Source organism: Phocoena phocoena, chromosome 10 (genome assembly GCF_963924675.1).
Source record: "Phocoena phocoena chromosome 10, mPhoPho1.1, whole genome shotgun sequence".
Taxonomy (NCBI): Eukaryota; Metazoa; Chordata; class Mammalia; order Artiodactyla; family Phocoenidae; genus Phocoena; species Phocoena phocoena.
Window position 1 is genome coordinate 103,640,548 of NC_089228.1, and position 16,257 is coordinate 103,656,804.

General features: G+C 47.2%; 1 protein-coding gene across 1 annotated transcript in view; it reads left to right on the forward strand.

Moving 5' to 3' along the window:
* Positions 1 to 15,904, forward strand: part of MYLK4 (myosin light chain kinase family member 4) — a 30,679-nt gene extending 14,775 nt beyond the window's left edge. The window contains exons 6-10 of the mRNA XM_065886022.1: positions 2,768 to 2,838; positions 3,612 to 3,740; positions 4,387 to 4,539; positions 7,224 to 7,302; positions 15,686 to 15,904. Of these exons, the coding sequence (XP_065742094.1) occupies positions 2,768 to 2,838; positions 3,612 to 3,740; positions 4,387 to 4,539; positions 7,224 to 7,302; positions 15,686 to 15,904 (651 nt within the window). The remainder of the gene's footprint in view (positions 1 to 2,767; positions 2,839 to 3,611; positions 3,741 to 4,386; positions 4,540 to 7,223; positions 7,303 to 15,685) is intronic.
* Positions 15,905 to 16,257: the final 353 nt, after the last annotated feature.

Here is a 16,257-nt window from a genome sequence, read left to right on the forward strand (position 1 = left end):
CATCATCACCACCATCACCACCACCATCACCATCATCACCACCATCACCACCACTATCACCACCATAACCACCAACACCACCATCACCACCATCACCATCATCATCACCACCACCACCACCATCATGACCACCATCACCACCACCACCATCATCACCACCACCACCACCATCATGACCACCATCACCACCACCACCATCATCACCACCACCACCACCATCATGACCACCATCACCACCACCATCACCATCCTCACCACCACTACCACCATCACCATCATCACCACCATCACCACCACCACCACCATCATGACCATCACCATCATCACCACCATCACAGCATCCGTGTTGCATCCTCTCATTATTAGGATGAGTAGGTGGGAGAATTTTAGCTAACTCAGAATTTCCTGGTTGTAGCCAAACTTTCCAGCTCTCCAAGAATCCCCAGCACTCTCCTAAAACCTTTTAGGAAAGTGAGGACTTTAGGGATTGTTTGTCTACAGGCATACTAGAGCACGGAGGAGAAACCTATGGCAGAATGGGATACAGGGCAGCCAGAGGGAGGTGCTAAAAGGGCGAGGGGCAGAAGGGGGTGGGTGGGGCTGGGCAGCACCCTGGGAGCAGTGGAAAACCTGTGCCAACAGCGGGGAGCCAAGCCTTCTTTCTCCTCTTATTTAATGAGCCTTTCCTTTCGCTCTCTCTCCCATTATGAAGTCCCTAGAATTGGACGGTGCATAGTTACAACCGGGGAAGGACCAATAACTCCGACCAGCTCTAATTTCGTAAAGTGCCTCTTCTTGTGTGGCTCAGTCATTTTCTCATTTCCCTGTTTGCACAGCGTGACAGTGAGATAAAATATATATTCTGTATAACATACCATCTACTGCAAGTCATCAGGGATTGCAGAGCTAAATAAATGTAACTTCCTTAAATAGGTTTCCATGGGCCGCTGCTCCTCTAACTTGGCTTCCCTTACTCTCTTGATTTATGTCTTTTGCCTCTCCCATTCACAGGCCAGAAGGAAGTGATATATAAAATGATACAGCCAGAGGTTAAAAATCATTAGCAAAGCCCGTGGCTATGAGCTGGTTTGATAATGCATGTTTTCACGGAGCATTTTCGAGTGTGGGTATTCTACACATATCCCTAAAGGGCTTTGACTGGCAACTGAAATGAGGACCTGACCTGTCATAAGTCAAACAACTCCATATGTGGCTTCATAATGTTGATTGAGGACTTGCAACGGGCAATTTTAGCCGTGGCTTGTATGTAAAGATCATAATAAAAGCGACAGCTGGATGAGTCATTAAGGGTCAGGCATCCCTTTCAGAAAGCTCCTTGGAAGGAAAGGGGCCCGAAATATTGAATGCTTGTCACTATGTAGGGGAGATTATAGGTGACTTAAGAATGGTCTCCTTTATATATTTTTTGTGTTTTGCAAAACTTATTCAATGAATATGCTTTAATTTCATAATTAGAAAAAAAATGTAACTTTTGAAAGTGCCCTCAGAGCTGTTTCTTTACATTCTGCGAGCAAATATTTTATGTCACGGTGCTCTTTGGAAATTGGACGGCTTTATACATGATCGATCAGTTATTTAAGCATGAGGCCAAATCTCCTTGTATGGCACCCACTTTTCCATAAGTCGCCTTTTCTTATAGACTTCTGTTTTAGAGATATTTTAGAAAAAAGGCTTCCAAAGACATTATGCCCGACCAAATGGACTATTGATTATTGGCAAGGTGACACTAGGTCATTTCATGAAGTGCTTCTGAGTTTCTGATCTCATTCTAACCTCTCCTCTACCTAGACGGGCAGGGGAGGGGCAGCCATGATCCCACCTAAAGGATGGGACATGAATCCTGGGGATTTGGCAACTTGGCTAACCTCCCCCTTCCCCCCAGCACTTAGGGAAGAGTTGGGGTTAATTAGAGCTTGAAAGTTTCAGGCAATTCTTTGAAATTTTTATTTCTCTTTTATGGATGACCTTGACTTTAAAACAAATCCCTTATTTTTCCCAGACCTCGGTTTTTCTATCTTAACAAAGGTAGGTACACTTGTAAGACATTCTGTAAACACCGAGCTGTAGTGCTACCTACCTTTCTCCTCGTCACCCTGAGACTGTCCGGTTGGCGGGGCAAAGTCTTTCCAGACTCAAACTCCAAGGGAACACTTAGTCAAGGGTTTTAGGCACTGAGGCCAAACTCAGCAAAACTCTGGAATTGCTGAGAATGGAGAGTGAACGGGGGTGAGGGAGCCCCTCCTTTCACATATGACTTTCCCACAGACTGAGCGCGAAGGGAAAGTCCGGAGGTTAGAGCCGTTCTCGTTACAGCGCGTGTTCAGTGTGGCTGGTGGGATGAATCAGGCCATTTCTCCTGGAACTCATAAATCCTCAGGAAAAATATTCCTCCAAGAAGGGGAAATTCATACTTAATAATTTTAGGGGGCAGATGTCAAGGCTGAGACAGCCCCCGCCAGTCCGTTTGGAAAGTCCTGAGGCAGGAGGCCTCGGCCTGAACTCAGGCGTGATCGTTGGCGGCAGAGCTGGGGGAGGGATGGGCAGGGCCAGGCGAGCTAGGCAGGGGACCTACAGCCTTGTCCACCACATAATTAAAGGAGAAAATACCCACGCAGACAAGCCAGCCCCAGAGGGAAAGGCCTGATATGTTTTTCCCGAGCATCGTTGTATTTTTAGTTGTGGTTCAGGGACAATTTGAGTGAAGGATGGTTGTTTTCATTGCTAATGTGTCTCTTTCTCCTGGCAGCCTGAGAACATCCTGTGTGTGAATCGGGATACTAAACAAATAAAAATTATTGACTTTGGATTGGCCAGAAGGTATGTCAGTTTGGACATAGGTGTATGAACTGAGTTAGGGAGCACGGTGGTGCTTGTTCTTTGCAAAGAAAAATCTGATGTACCCCTTGGTTTCATATCCCCATTTAGAATTAACCAAAGTTATGTTTCAGCTTTACCTTGCTGGCTTCGGAATTTGAACGTTTAGGGGTCTCCACAGCGCACGCAGGAAAAATATGGGATATTAAAACCTAATACAGTGTGGTTATGAAGCTTGAAGACATTAATTCAGGATTTGTAAGAGTTTGCCTTAGTCTTTTATATTTGTTCCATGTGTAAAGAGAATATTTACTTAAAAAAATTAATAGTGTGACCAAGATTGCAAAGGGTTCTGGCTCAGATAAGCCTCTTAAGGGAGCAAAGACTCTGCATGGACCTCAGCGCATTAGTGAAAAGATTAAATGGTCATAAATTACCGCATCTTCTTTATTCATTGAAACAGGCTCGTTCAGGCCATCAACACGTCACAGTCTGTATCACTGCTCCTTTTGTCGTGTTCCATAATTTGTGCTCGAAATTACTCCAAGTGGCTTTTCTCACAATTATTTCAGATTATTAAGGCTTTCTAGTGGGAAGCTTCTTTACAAGTTGTGGACACTGTCTCTTCAGTATGTGATGTCCTTTATCGTCTCTTTATTTTAAATTTGCTGTGTGGCTGCAGTTCTTCTGCTCGTAGGCTGCATCCTTTCCACTTCCGTGCTTTTTGACTTTTGATTGATCCTCTCCATTCCTCTGCACTGTCTCCTAAATTTCAGATACAAACCCAGAGAGAAGCTGAAGGTGAACTTCGGAACGCCAGAATTCCTCGCCCCTGAAGTTGTGAACTATGATTTTGTTTCCTTTTCCACGGACATGTGGAGCGTGGGAGTCATCACTTACATGCTGTAAGTGGACCCGCAGCCCCTCTGACGCTTGTTCTCAATCGCCCCACATATTCTATTTGCTATTTTGAATAAAAATCCTAATTTAGGTCTTTCGAAAATAAATAACTCTGTTCCATAGTCAGATACTTCCTAGGTTCTGTTGACTCCCGTGGGTGAAAGGAATAAACTCTTTCCCTGTACATCCCCTGAAAAAGTAAAATGATGTCTTCTTCATTAATCACCCTAACCCTAGGACAACACCTAGTGCCTCCAAAGAAACTAGAAGAACACAACCGCCCCCAAACTTGTGTCCTGATCCCTGAAATGACTGAGTAGCTTTACTCTTCAGAAGTGACGTTCCTGGCGGTTGCCGTCTGCGGATGTGACAGCACTTTGCTAGCTGTAAAGTGCTTTAAAAAGGCAGTTTTACTCTTCTCTGAGATTCATATCTGAGGGTAGCTGCCGCCTTCATTGTGACCTTGTTTAAGTTAGGAGTTGGGTGGGAGACATAGCATTTTCTCGATTGCAAAAACATATTATAAAATTATGCTTAATTCTTGGTGATTTGCCTTCTTTCAGTTTTAAAGGACAGAAACAAGAAGGCCACTTGTCTGTACAGGGTTTGAAGGTGTTTAAAGACTACTCAACCCGACTCCGTGTCTTACAGACTCAGCGGTTTGTCCCCCTTCCTGGGAGATAACGACGCCGAGACCCTGAACAACATCCTGGCCTGCAGGTGGGATCTGGAGGATGAAGAATTTCAGGACATCTCAGAGGAGGCCCGGGGGTTCATCTCCAAGCTTCTGATCAAGGAGAAGAGGTGATCACATCCAGTCTGTGCTCAGGAAGAAGTGGGGGTAACAGAGAGGCATGCTCCACCAGGGTTGTGAGAACTCATGTCAGAGAACTACCACCCCCTCGGTGACACCTGTGTTGCACCTGCAGAGTCGTAGTTAGAATGAGTTTGATGCCCTTGACCCAGTTTCCTGAGATCTGGGACTGCCGTGGTCACGAGGCTTGAACGGGGCTGCAAAAACCCATCCTTCTGCCTTTTCCAACAAGGCAGTTAGGGTCTCTTGCTGGGCCTCTGTGCACTCACCCTCCAAATGAAGGGTTCGGGACAAGTTATTCCCATGATCCCTCTCACATCTACGAGGCATATGTGGCTCCATGTAGGTGAACACTTGACGATCATTTCATTTGAGAGCCTGCTATGGACCAGACTGTGCCAACTGCTTTACAGACATTATCTCTTTAACCCCACACAGCCCCATGGGTGGAAATTATCGATAATATTCTATGCATGAGACTCCAAGATCATACGGCTAGTTAAGTGGCAGAACCGATGATCAACACAAGGCCATGCACTTAACTGTTATGTATTACATGGACTTTTATTTTTCTGCCCTGCTAAAATCACATAATTCAAGCTTCAGTGGATGAAGAGTAGTGATACTGAAATCTAGGGGCTTGCATTTTAGAACCATGGGGGTGATGGGGGTCAGGGAACGGCAGGGGTAACGGGTCTGGTGCAGAGCCTGACATACTCCTCCATGCGGCACTTCACTGACTGTCTCCAAGCTGCCAGGAAATATGTCTGGGGCTTTGAGAACAGATGTATAAAGCCCAGTCCCTGCCTTTAATTAAGTCACGAGCTAATAGAAGACACGGGTATATTTTAAAAGAGGCAGTGAAATGTGGTTAACATTTATTAAAGATGGAGTATATTGACACGGGCCAGAACTGAGCCTGAAAGGTGAGGAGGGCTTAGCCCAGCTGGAGTGTCAATCGGAGAGCTCTTTAGAGCCAAGAAAGATAAGGAAAGACAGCATCACTGTCTGTATATTGTACCAGCATCGCCGATGATGTAACCAGCATCGCCGTCTGTACATTGCTGAATGCCAGCAGAGAACAGATGCAAAATGTCATCTCCGTCAAATCTTTGGAGGCTGAGAAATCCACACTTACTGAGAACCTATGTTACACACGTGCTCTTATGTGTCAGCTGGTTTAATCCTCCACCTGATCCTGTGGCATGTGGATGCTGTCACAGTTACTTTACAGATGAGGGAGCTGAGGCTCAGAGCAGGGAAGCAGCCGCCCAGCTGGCTCAGGGGCTCCAGCACCCTTGCTCTGCCCACCCTCAGTCTGAGGGCTTCGTTCTTTACCTAAAGAGCAACAAGTGCACGTTTGGGCAGAAAAACAACTGGCTAAGCATTCCAGTCAGTGCATGAATGAAACCAAGGCCACTGGCAACCATTACTGTCACAGAATAAACTTCTGGGCCACAGAAGTAAACTTGAAATTGTATTAAATATTTAATTATTAGTACAATGTTATAGTTAACTTTTTAGTAGTCAGCTCTTGAAAGTTTGACACTGGAGTGCAGGGATAATTTTTTAGCACTGGCAGCTGTTGGAATGCTTCTGAGGTCCAACATGGAAAACTTATGGTAGTCAACAGACTAACTCTTCCAACTGAAGTTGATGGAGGTCCAGAGTTGTTTTTTTTAATTATATCTATTCATTTAGGGTCCTACTGGTGATGTTGTCACCAAGTTATCCTTCATTGACTAAAGTAAAGGCTTCTCTCCTCTTCTTCTTTTTAAGTGAAGTGGAGTTAATTTATAATGCTGTGTTAGTTTCAAGTATACAGCAAAGTGATTCAGTTATACATATATATTCCTTTTCAGATTCTTTTCCATTACATCCTCTTCTTACACTTAAATATCTGGTGTCTAATGAAGCAATTTTACTGAAGCAATTCTATAGACTGAACTTCATGATGGCTTGAAACTACTTTCTTGATACTGTTTCAGAAGCAGACTCCAGATTATTGCACTCACTCATAATTTTTAAGTTTGAAAGGTTATTTTGTTTAATGTGATAAACATCAGCACACAAGACAGGTTTACAAAGCTTAAAATTATGATATATAATCTTTATGATTCTTCCTCATATATTTTTTAATTGTATAAACCTTTGTTGGCTCAAGACTTTCTAATATACTCTCTCTCAATACTTACATTGATGTTCCATCTACTTCTCCATTTATTTGACTCTCAAAACTTAATTCAAACATTAGCAATACATATTATTCAAAAGTTTTGACACATAAATTGCTTTTGCAATCATCCAGAATCATAGTAGAATTTTGTCTTATATTAATGAATATATGTTGATTCTTTAACTGACTGATAGAAGTTCAATTTATGAAGCTTAGACATTCCATCAGGAATGGTTACTTCTATCTGAAGATAAATGTTCAGTTATTAACAAGAATTCTGAATTATCTGCCTTGCTTTGTCCTGGACATTCGGCCATCTGGTCTCCCAAAGGCAGTGGTCAGAGCCGAGGTCTCTTTTGCCGTGTTTGGAGCCTGGAACCAGGCCAGCCCTAGACGATCATGTGAGAGAGAGATACATTTCTATCTCGTTCAGAGCCTTGGGTGGAAGGGGAGGATCCAAACGCAGGGGATACAATAACCCCCTGCGTTTCCCTTTAGTTGGAGAATAAGCGCAAGTGAAGCTCTCAAGCACCCTTGGCTGTCGGATCACAAGCTCCACTCCAGGCTCAGCGCACAGGTAACCGTGGCTCCTGGCTTTCCCTCTTTTCTAGTCGGCTTCAATCTTCTGATGAGCAGGTGCTAGAGGTGCCTTAGCCTTGAGTAAAGTTCTTTCTAATTAATTTCTCTTGGGCTTCAAATCTTGTGCTAAAGTGTTTATTTGCTTAAGCTGTGTTTATTGAGCCATTTATGTTTTTAATGAATGCTAATTACATTGTTTAGTACAGCATTATTTTCAGCAGAACTATTTGTTACATTTATTATTTAATTACTGTATCCATTACACAGTGAATTGTGTCACTGTAACTGCCCATGCACACATATAGCCTAGGGTCTATAGACACGTAACGCTTTGGAGAACACGTGTTAATGTACATTCAAGGTAAATATTCTCCTTCAAACACAACTCAGAATTCCAACTTCTGTGCTTACCTGGTTTAGTCTGCTTTGGGTGGCAAAAACCTGCAATATTCAGCTCGGTCAAGAGATTAATACAAGTACGTGTGAAGGAGACTCTTACCAAAGACTAAACGAAGGTGCCTGGGATGTACGTTCAGAGTAACTGAGCGGTGCCCTGTGGGCACTTCTTGAATGGAGTCCCCGTTGGCTCTCTTTGCCTTAATTACTGTTTACACCCCAACTTCCTCGTCTGCCCTTCAGCACAGATTCCTTTCCTAAGCTTCAGATCCGAACAGCCACCTGTGCGCTGGGCATTTCCACGCGGATGTTCTCAGCTCTAAACGGAACTCACCCCGCCCCGCCCCGCCCCGCCCCGCCCTCACCTCATTCTCAACCATCCTCCCAGAGCGGCACCTCCCCCGAATGGCCTCAGCTGGACCCCAGAGCATCTCTTTGCTTCCTTCCTCTCCCTCAATCCCCTCATCTCATCTGTAGCTTATCTCCAAGTTTGTATACGTGATTTCCCCCAATTCTTTCTGGAATCCATACAATCCTCTCCGTCTGAGTGATTATCTTGCCCGGGACGCCTGTCACCTGAATTTCTGTCACAGCCCCCTTCAGACCATCTCCATCCAAATTCTGTGGAATACACCAATAACACAGAAGCAGATGTGTAACGTTTACGTAACTTTGCTGAATGCTCAGGGTGGTCAACGGGGCAAGAACACAGGCCGTCAGGCCTCTCTGGGGATGCGGGCCTGGCGTGAGTAGCAGCTGGGACGGCTGCTGTCGTGTCCTGGTGCCGGATGTGCCTGATACACTCTCCTTTCCTCCACCTTTGCTCCTGCACCTCCTGGGGCTTTGGAATGGAGCTTTTCAACCGACCAAAACCCCGGATGACTGTGCTCCAAGTACTCATTTTTTCCACATCCAGTTTTTATTGAAATTAACTTCACTTCTAAATTCAGCATCAGCAGTAAGTTTTATTTGTGTCTGAATACACCTTTCCTTGATAATTGGTACTGACGTCAAGTAAAAATAGGCTTATTCCCTAGCAGGTGCCTCACCCAGACCGCATGACCTGCTTATTAGGGTTACCAACCTATTCTGGGCCAATTTTCCACCGATGTATTTTTATCCAAGCTTATGGGTGTCCAAATACACTTTGACGTGGTCGACAATATGGAAACCACAGCAGATAATTAATGACATTATACAGTTCAAAAGTGTTTAAAAATATTTTTTAAACCATATAATGACAACAACAAGAAAAATCCCCTTTCTGTTACTCTATCCAACTGCCGGTACCTAAGGTGAACAGACATTTCAAGAGCAGTGAGGATTTTTGAAAAATTCCATTGTATAAATCCAGTTAGTTTCCATGAAAGTTATAATTATACAGAACTGTGCCAGGCACTGTTCTAACTGCTTTATGAAAATTAGCTCATTTGGTCCCCAGGCCAAGCCTCCGAAACGGGCGCTGTTATCGTCCCCGTTATGTGGACGGGGCCGCTGAGGACAGGGTTAGGGGCTCATCCAGCACCCCATGCAGGCAGCAGGCTCGGGAGTCGGACGAGGGTCCCCACTCTGCCATCCTGCTGTGACGATTCCGGAACCATCCTTGTAGGACATCGTTGCTGTTCCTGAAGGCCAACACTCAAGCTCAATATAGTTTATTTTTCAGTGAAATATTGAGACTAATTTTTCCCAGAAGACTCATTTCTGGAATAATCTTGGTTCTATGTTCTATAGAATCAGAATTCAACTCTATGTTGAAAATTTAACGCTTACCCAAACTCTTTAAATCTAAATTCTATTTTTAAAATTTTCTTAATAAACTTTTATCCCTTTTAAGTATTTCGTGCGTAAAAGCACTTCCTGTTTCTGAACTGCTGCAAGTGACTGGGGTCAGTGAATTTAGGAAGGATTTTCCTTCTTAGACGCTGAGGCCCTGGAGTTCTCTGCCTTCTCTGTTACGCTTACAAGGCTGAGGTTCCCACCTTTGCTCTGTGTCACCATCCACACGTAACCCATCTTCCATCAGAAACAGCTCTCACCTGGGACGGAGCAGAGCCTCACTGCAAATCTGTGAGAACTTAGCAAGCACCTCCTGTATTCCATGCTTTGTGGCCAGAGGAAGGAAAACTGAACAAAGGCGACGTGATTCTTTCCTCCCAGAGCTAATGACCTTCCACCTTTCCCTTCCGCGCCCCCGTACGCCTGCCTCAGCTCTCGCCCTTCTTCCCATTCAGTGAGCTAATAAGATAACGTTGGAGCTGATATTCAACCTCCGCCCACTCTCTTCTCTAATTCACCAAATCATCATTTCATTAATCACAGCTCTGATTATACGATTCCCTGATCAGAAACTCTTCCAGTCTTTCCCCTCGTGCACCATGAACACACACACCCAGCGGTTCGGGCCCCAGTGAATCCCGAGGTCGGGCTCCCAGCCCTACCCCCACGGCTCCTTCCGGATCAGCCCGAATCCCAGCCAGTGTCTGAGGCCCACTTTCACTGCCACCTCCTCCAGGACGGCCTTCTCAAGCCCCAAACTGGGGATGCTCTCTCCGTCCTCTCGAGACTCTGCCCTGGCACTTAAATCTTGTCAGCTGGATTTGAGAACATCTGGAAAAAGCAGTGTCTGTGTCTGACTCATCCTTTGGTCAGTCTCTCTTGACTTTTGTGCTTTGTCGAAGTGAGCATTTGTCGACATGAGTTTTGACCAAACACACACGTGTAAAAGTCAAGTGTCATGAGGTACAAAGCTCTTTGTCTGTGACTCTGAGAGGAAGGGTGGTTATGACAGAGCTTTAGGGGAGAGTGGGGACGCCCTCGAGCTGGACTCTGGGGCCGGTTGGTGCGTCTGTAAGAGGCCGTCAGCCGTTCAGCCTCCAGGGACGTCTCTGCAAGGGCAGGACATACCCGGTGACAAGTCACTGCCTCTTCAAGTGTTGTCAGATCTCAAGTCAGGAGCTGATGAAAGGTTCTAATCCTTCTCGAAACTCACTTCTTGGTTTCCCTAGAAGAGGAAGAATTGCTGCTCTGACGCCCAGGACCTGGTGGCCAAATAGTCCCCGGAGGGCGCCCTCTTGAAAGGTTGGTCTCGGGCCTTTTCCTGAAGAGGCGTTTGAGCCTAGGGAGGGGAGGGGAGAGAAGGGCCATCTGACTGTGTGGGAAGTGGGGCAGCGTTTCCTCTGGGGAGACCCTGAAACCGGGCTGCTGTGTTTGCACCCCGTCTGCCATTTTCTAGTGCAGAAACCTCCGGTTCCAGATTTGTGGTCCAGAAATAGTCTCACTTCCTATGCTTGTTGAGTGGCTCCAATGAGATCATCCAAGAAAAGCCCGGAGACCAGGGCCTGGCACACAGTAGGTGCTCAGGAAGTAACACCTGCACAGAAACGGTCCTTGGGAGTCTTTGCAACAACCGTGTGAGATCAGGGGAAATAATACCTTCTTTGTAGAGATGGGGAAACCTAGGATTAACCCCCCAAGACCACGCCCCTAGTCAATGGTAGAGCGAGATCCTACCCTAAAGCTCACGCTTCTTTTCCCCCCTGAGCTGCCTCCGGGTCTGGACCCACTCTGGGACCCCAAGGACCCACCTCTTCATACAAAGCCTCTGCCCTGCTTAGAATTTTGTCAGAATTATTCAGAGAGAGAGTTTTACATGTGAATATCTTCTGTTACATCAATAAATGGCCTGATTTATGGCCTAAAGGAGAGGCCTAGGGAAGTGTGCTTATTACAGAGGACTTTTAGAAATCCCAGCGTTTGCATCCGGTGTGGGAGACATTCACCCCCAGCCAGCCAGCTCCCTCGCCCCGGGCAGCAGGTCCACGGCCGGCTATGCAGCTTGGCTTCAGCAACTCCGCTGGACTCGTGCCTGTGAGGCTGCATTCTTGCTGCCCACTCACCTTAATCTCTTATTCTGATTCATGTTTACGCTGGTCCTGAGGCTTTTTTTGTCTGTTTGACTGTATATATTATTGTAAGCTGCCTCGAATCTGTTGTAGAATAAGATCGGGTAGAGCAGAAATAATTCAGTACATCATCATAAAGTCACGAGCCGGCATTAGGCAAGCATTCAGCCTTTGGTGTGGGGGCCACTTACTGAGAATTCTGTCGCTTATTTAGAGACTGATGAGCAGCCAGCAGGGGTGCTTTTGCTTTCTGCGTACAGAGACCATTCTTCTCTGTCCAAAATAGCAAGGCCTCAGGGTTTGGGCACAGGAGGAAGTTGTTTTGTGTCTGGTGACAGTGTGGACAAGGGCGCCCCGCGCCCCGGGGCCTGGGATGCGCTACAGCCCGGCCTCGCTGTGAGCCGGGAGCCCTGGCGTCTGCACACAGCTGAGCCTGGTCGGTCCTTCTCTCTCCCCCGCCGTCCCTCCCAGAGGCAGCTTTGTCCCCAGCGACCACAAACCCCAAGGGTTGACCACAAACCAGCTTCCCACCATAAGCACTGGGGTGACTCTGGAGGCCTGGAGGGAAGGAATTCAGTGGGGGACAGAGAGGCAGGCCTGGTGCCAGGGTCTGGGGGGGAAGGATGAGGGGAAAAGGCGGCGAGAGATGGCTGAGTCCTGCCAAGGAGGTTGGCTCTTAAGCCCAGGGCGATGGAGGGTGGCAGCAGCCGGGCAGTGCTAGGCATGTGGAAGACAAGGACAGAAGCGTTGATCTGGTCCCCCTGGCACAGAGAGACGGCATCCTTGTGGGAGATGCTCGGGGAGACCTCGCCAGACTTGGCCGGGTCCGCCTCGCGCCAGCCGCTCGGGCTGACTGCCTTCCTTTCCCGGGTCCCCCCATCCCTCCAGGGGCCACACAAACCCACCCGTTACCACTGCATGTCCCTGCGATGTGGGTGCTTCCTGGTTTACTTTCCCACTGTTTTTTCTTTTTCAAATGAAAATGTAAGCTTCCGATATTTGCTCTGGGAGCAGACTCCTTTGAGAAGAGTGTCGTGTTAGAAAAGTAGATCATTCTTCATCATCTTTCCCGCCAGGCTAAGATAGGGCTTTTGGCAACATACGCTATGAGGAAAACCAATTTTGAGATAATATTGATTTGAAAAATCTGGTGGCTGAAGGTGATTCCTGCGGAAAAAGAAGGCTCCCAGGCCTTGCGATAAGGCCTAATCCACAATGGAAATTGAGGCCTAGGAATCTCCTGCAGTTGGTTCGAGGTTTTTGGATGGGTTGAGGAAACGCTCTAAAAATCAACCAGGTGGCGTTTTCATTTCTCGTTTCCGTGGCTCTTTGCCAGGCCGTGAGACACGCACTGGGGACACGCCCTCAGATCTATAGGAATGATGTATCGATAGATGCGGCCCTGGGTCACATGTGGTCGTAAAGCACATGGGAAGATTCCCACACGCAGCCCAGCCTGACTTTGAAGCGAATCAAGCTGGCAGTAGCTTTGGCGCTGGCTGTGCTTCAGGTGAAACAAAGAGGTCTTGTCCTTCGCCATGGCAAATAGTATTAAAATAGCTTGCATAAACTAAGTCAACAACAACAGAAAAAAACCACGCAGCCCTGGTAAGCAGTGGGATCCTCCTCACAGACACACATACATTATAAAAATTCATCTGTGGTTTTCCTAAGGGGCACAACCAACTAATTACACTTTTTAAAGCCCTGCTGAATTAACAAGAGTCATATTTTGTTTGCTTTGCAGGAAAACTGCTGCGGTTGCTGCTGCTTTGAGAAGATTTTTGGAAAAATCAGCAGTTCTGATGCCTTGACCCCTAAGGAGACTGGTGGCTCTGGGGGAGGGGAAGCCGCCACACAGAACTCTGAGTACCTCTGCCAGGCTCGCGGGGCCGGGGACACCCAGAGCTGCGGCCCAGGGGGCAGGCAAGCCCGCTCCCTGCAGCAGTGCACACCCCAGAAGACATTTCCCTGCCACCCTGAGCTTTAGAACTTTCGATCTCAGTCACTGGGGCACGGGGTGCATTATTTCTGCAATTTCTCAGATCCCTGGAGCAAAATCATACTGGAGATTTAGTTGAGATTTTTTTTTTTAACATCTTTATTGGGGTATAATTGCTTTACAATGGTGTGTTAGTTTCTGCTTTATAACAAAGTGAATCAGTTATACATATACATATGTCCCCATATCTCTTCCCTCTTGCGTCTCCCTCCCTCCCACCCTCCCTATCCCACCCCTCCAGGCGGTCACAAAGCACCGAGCTGATCTCCCTGTGCTATGCGGCTGCTTCCCACTAGCTATCTACCTTACGTTTGTTAGTGTATATATGTCCATGACTCTCTTGCCCTGTCACAGCTCACCCTTCCCCCTCCCCATATCCTCAAGTCCGTTCTCCAGTAGGTCTGTGTCTTTATTCCTGTCTTACCCCTAGGTTCTTCATGACATTTTTTTTCTTCTTAAATTCCATATATGTGTTAGCATACGGTATTTGTCTTTTTCTTTCTGACTTCTTCACTCTGTATGACTAGTTGAGATTTTAAAACATGTTGGATGCAGAGGTTAACTTTCATATACAGAATGAATAAACAACAAGGTCCTTCTGTGGAGCACAGGGAACTGTAGTCGATAACCTGTGATAAACCATAACAGAAAAGAATAAGAAAAAGAATGTATATATCTGTGTAGAAAAAAAAAAAACAAACTATGTTGGATACACTTAGAGGGAGAATTGCCTTTCAAAGCGGTGAGTACGACACCAGAAAAAATTCTAAGTCTGGTGCACCCTTGACAGCTTAGTTTCTCAGACTCTGTTACTTGGATTTGGTCTGAAATCAGGTGAATCCAATTGATAAGTAATTTGTTTTCTGGAACATAAGCTTTCTTTGAATTCTGAGGCAAGAAGCATCAGACCTTCTACCTTCATTTATTCTGAAATCCCCTCCAAGAGCAGCAGCGTCTTCTAAGCAGCAGGTCTACTTCCAAACGAGGCACGTGTGTTGTCGCCACGCACTCCGCTCTCTTCCGAGGGAATCTTCATCCACATGGAGCACACTGGCTTTGGGAGATGGTTAGTCTTTACAATCAGGACCTTTGGAATAATGTTAACAGTCCCGAGAGCTTCCCTCAACGTGGCTGAAACAAGGAGAGTTGGGTCTGGTGGGTCCTGAGGGGGACGGTGCTGTGTTTCCTGTCAAAGTGACCCAGGTAAATGCCAGCCCGTGTGAGGACCAGTGACCTCACCCACATGGCGTCTCTGTGGCTCAGCCCCGTGCAGGGAGCCTTGCACACTGAAGGCCAGGGGCACCTCCACTCACTTTGGGGATGTGACACTGATTTCCAGTTGGAAGCGTCTTCTTGTTCCCGAGCTCGTGTGCCATTTTGTCACAGACATTTACCAGGGGACGTGAGCCCTGCTGCGGGATTGGGCGTTGTTTCTTTACAAAGCAGAAGCGATGCAGAGGGATTACACGCCCAGCACCACGCCCACCGCTAGCATCTTAAGCCTCCCTCACATTTTCCACTTCCAAGTACCTGTTGTGTTGAGATCAGCTATAATAGTGTCTTTATTTTTAGCTTAAATCGTTCTAGCCTGCAGTTGTCTCAACAGCGACAAAACAAAATAAGGGCAGCTCGGGGCTGCCTGGGCCAGGGTGGACCTGACGTGCGTTGGCTTTTCCCAGCATCCCACCGGTGAATCCTCATGGCCTGCCCACAGATAGCGACGCGTGCAACGTCCTTTAACTTGTGGTTCAGGTACGGGGGAAGCAGAGGCAGAAGACGAGGTGCCGTTAGTGCAGGCCACGAGCCAATTTACTGGTCGTGCCGGCTGTGGAAGGTCCTCCTTTGCGGCCTCTGCTCTTGCATTACGATGCATCTTTCTTCCTTGGGCCTATGCATTTATCCAAGGTTGGCTTCTCCTGTTCCTGTTCTGTGACTATGTTTCAAATGTTTAATTTAGTTTCCTTAAAATACACACACACACACACGCACACACCGCACCGCACACACACACGCACACACGCACACACACACGCACGCAGCCCTGTGACTGAAGTGTTATCTTACCGCGCTATCTTTAGCTGCTGGTACTCATCGAGTCTGGAAAAATACAAGCCGGTGCAGGCTTAATACTCAGCCCGCAGAGAGCTGGCATCCACTCAAATGCTGAACAGGACACGGGGTCTGGTGTGTTCCCCTCCAGCCCGAGCAGGGGGCCTTCGCAGGGCGTGCAGATCGCATCCACCCCGGCCCTGCTGCATGCACATGAGGGGGACGGCTTCGGCCAAATGAAGCAGTGATTTCTTTGCCAGATTCACCCACTGATGACCCCACGGTCAGTGGGTGTGATTTGTTTTTTAGGGGTTTAGAAAGGAGACTCTACTGTGAAAATGGCTCTCCTTAGAATTTGGATGGGGAGGTGGCCCCATGCCAGCGGGGGGCGTTTATATGGGAGCGGGGGAGAGTCTGCACTGCAGAGCTGACTATTACAGTCTCCAGTTACGGTGAAAGGGGAGGGTCTCGGTCTCCTGCCCGGCCGGTCCCCTCCCTCCACGCCTTGCAGTACATGGCCGCTCTGATGGGAAATGGGCTTTGCACATCGGAAGAATCAAACCAGATGCGAGCGTGGACCAGAGGGGTGGAGTCTGGCTGG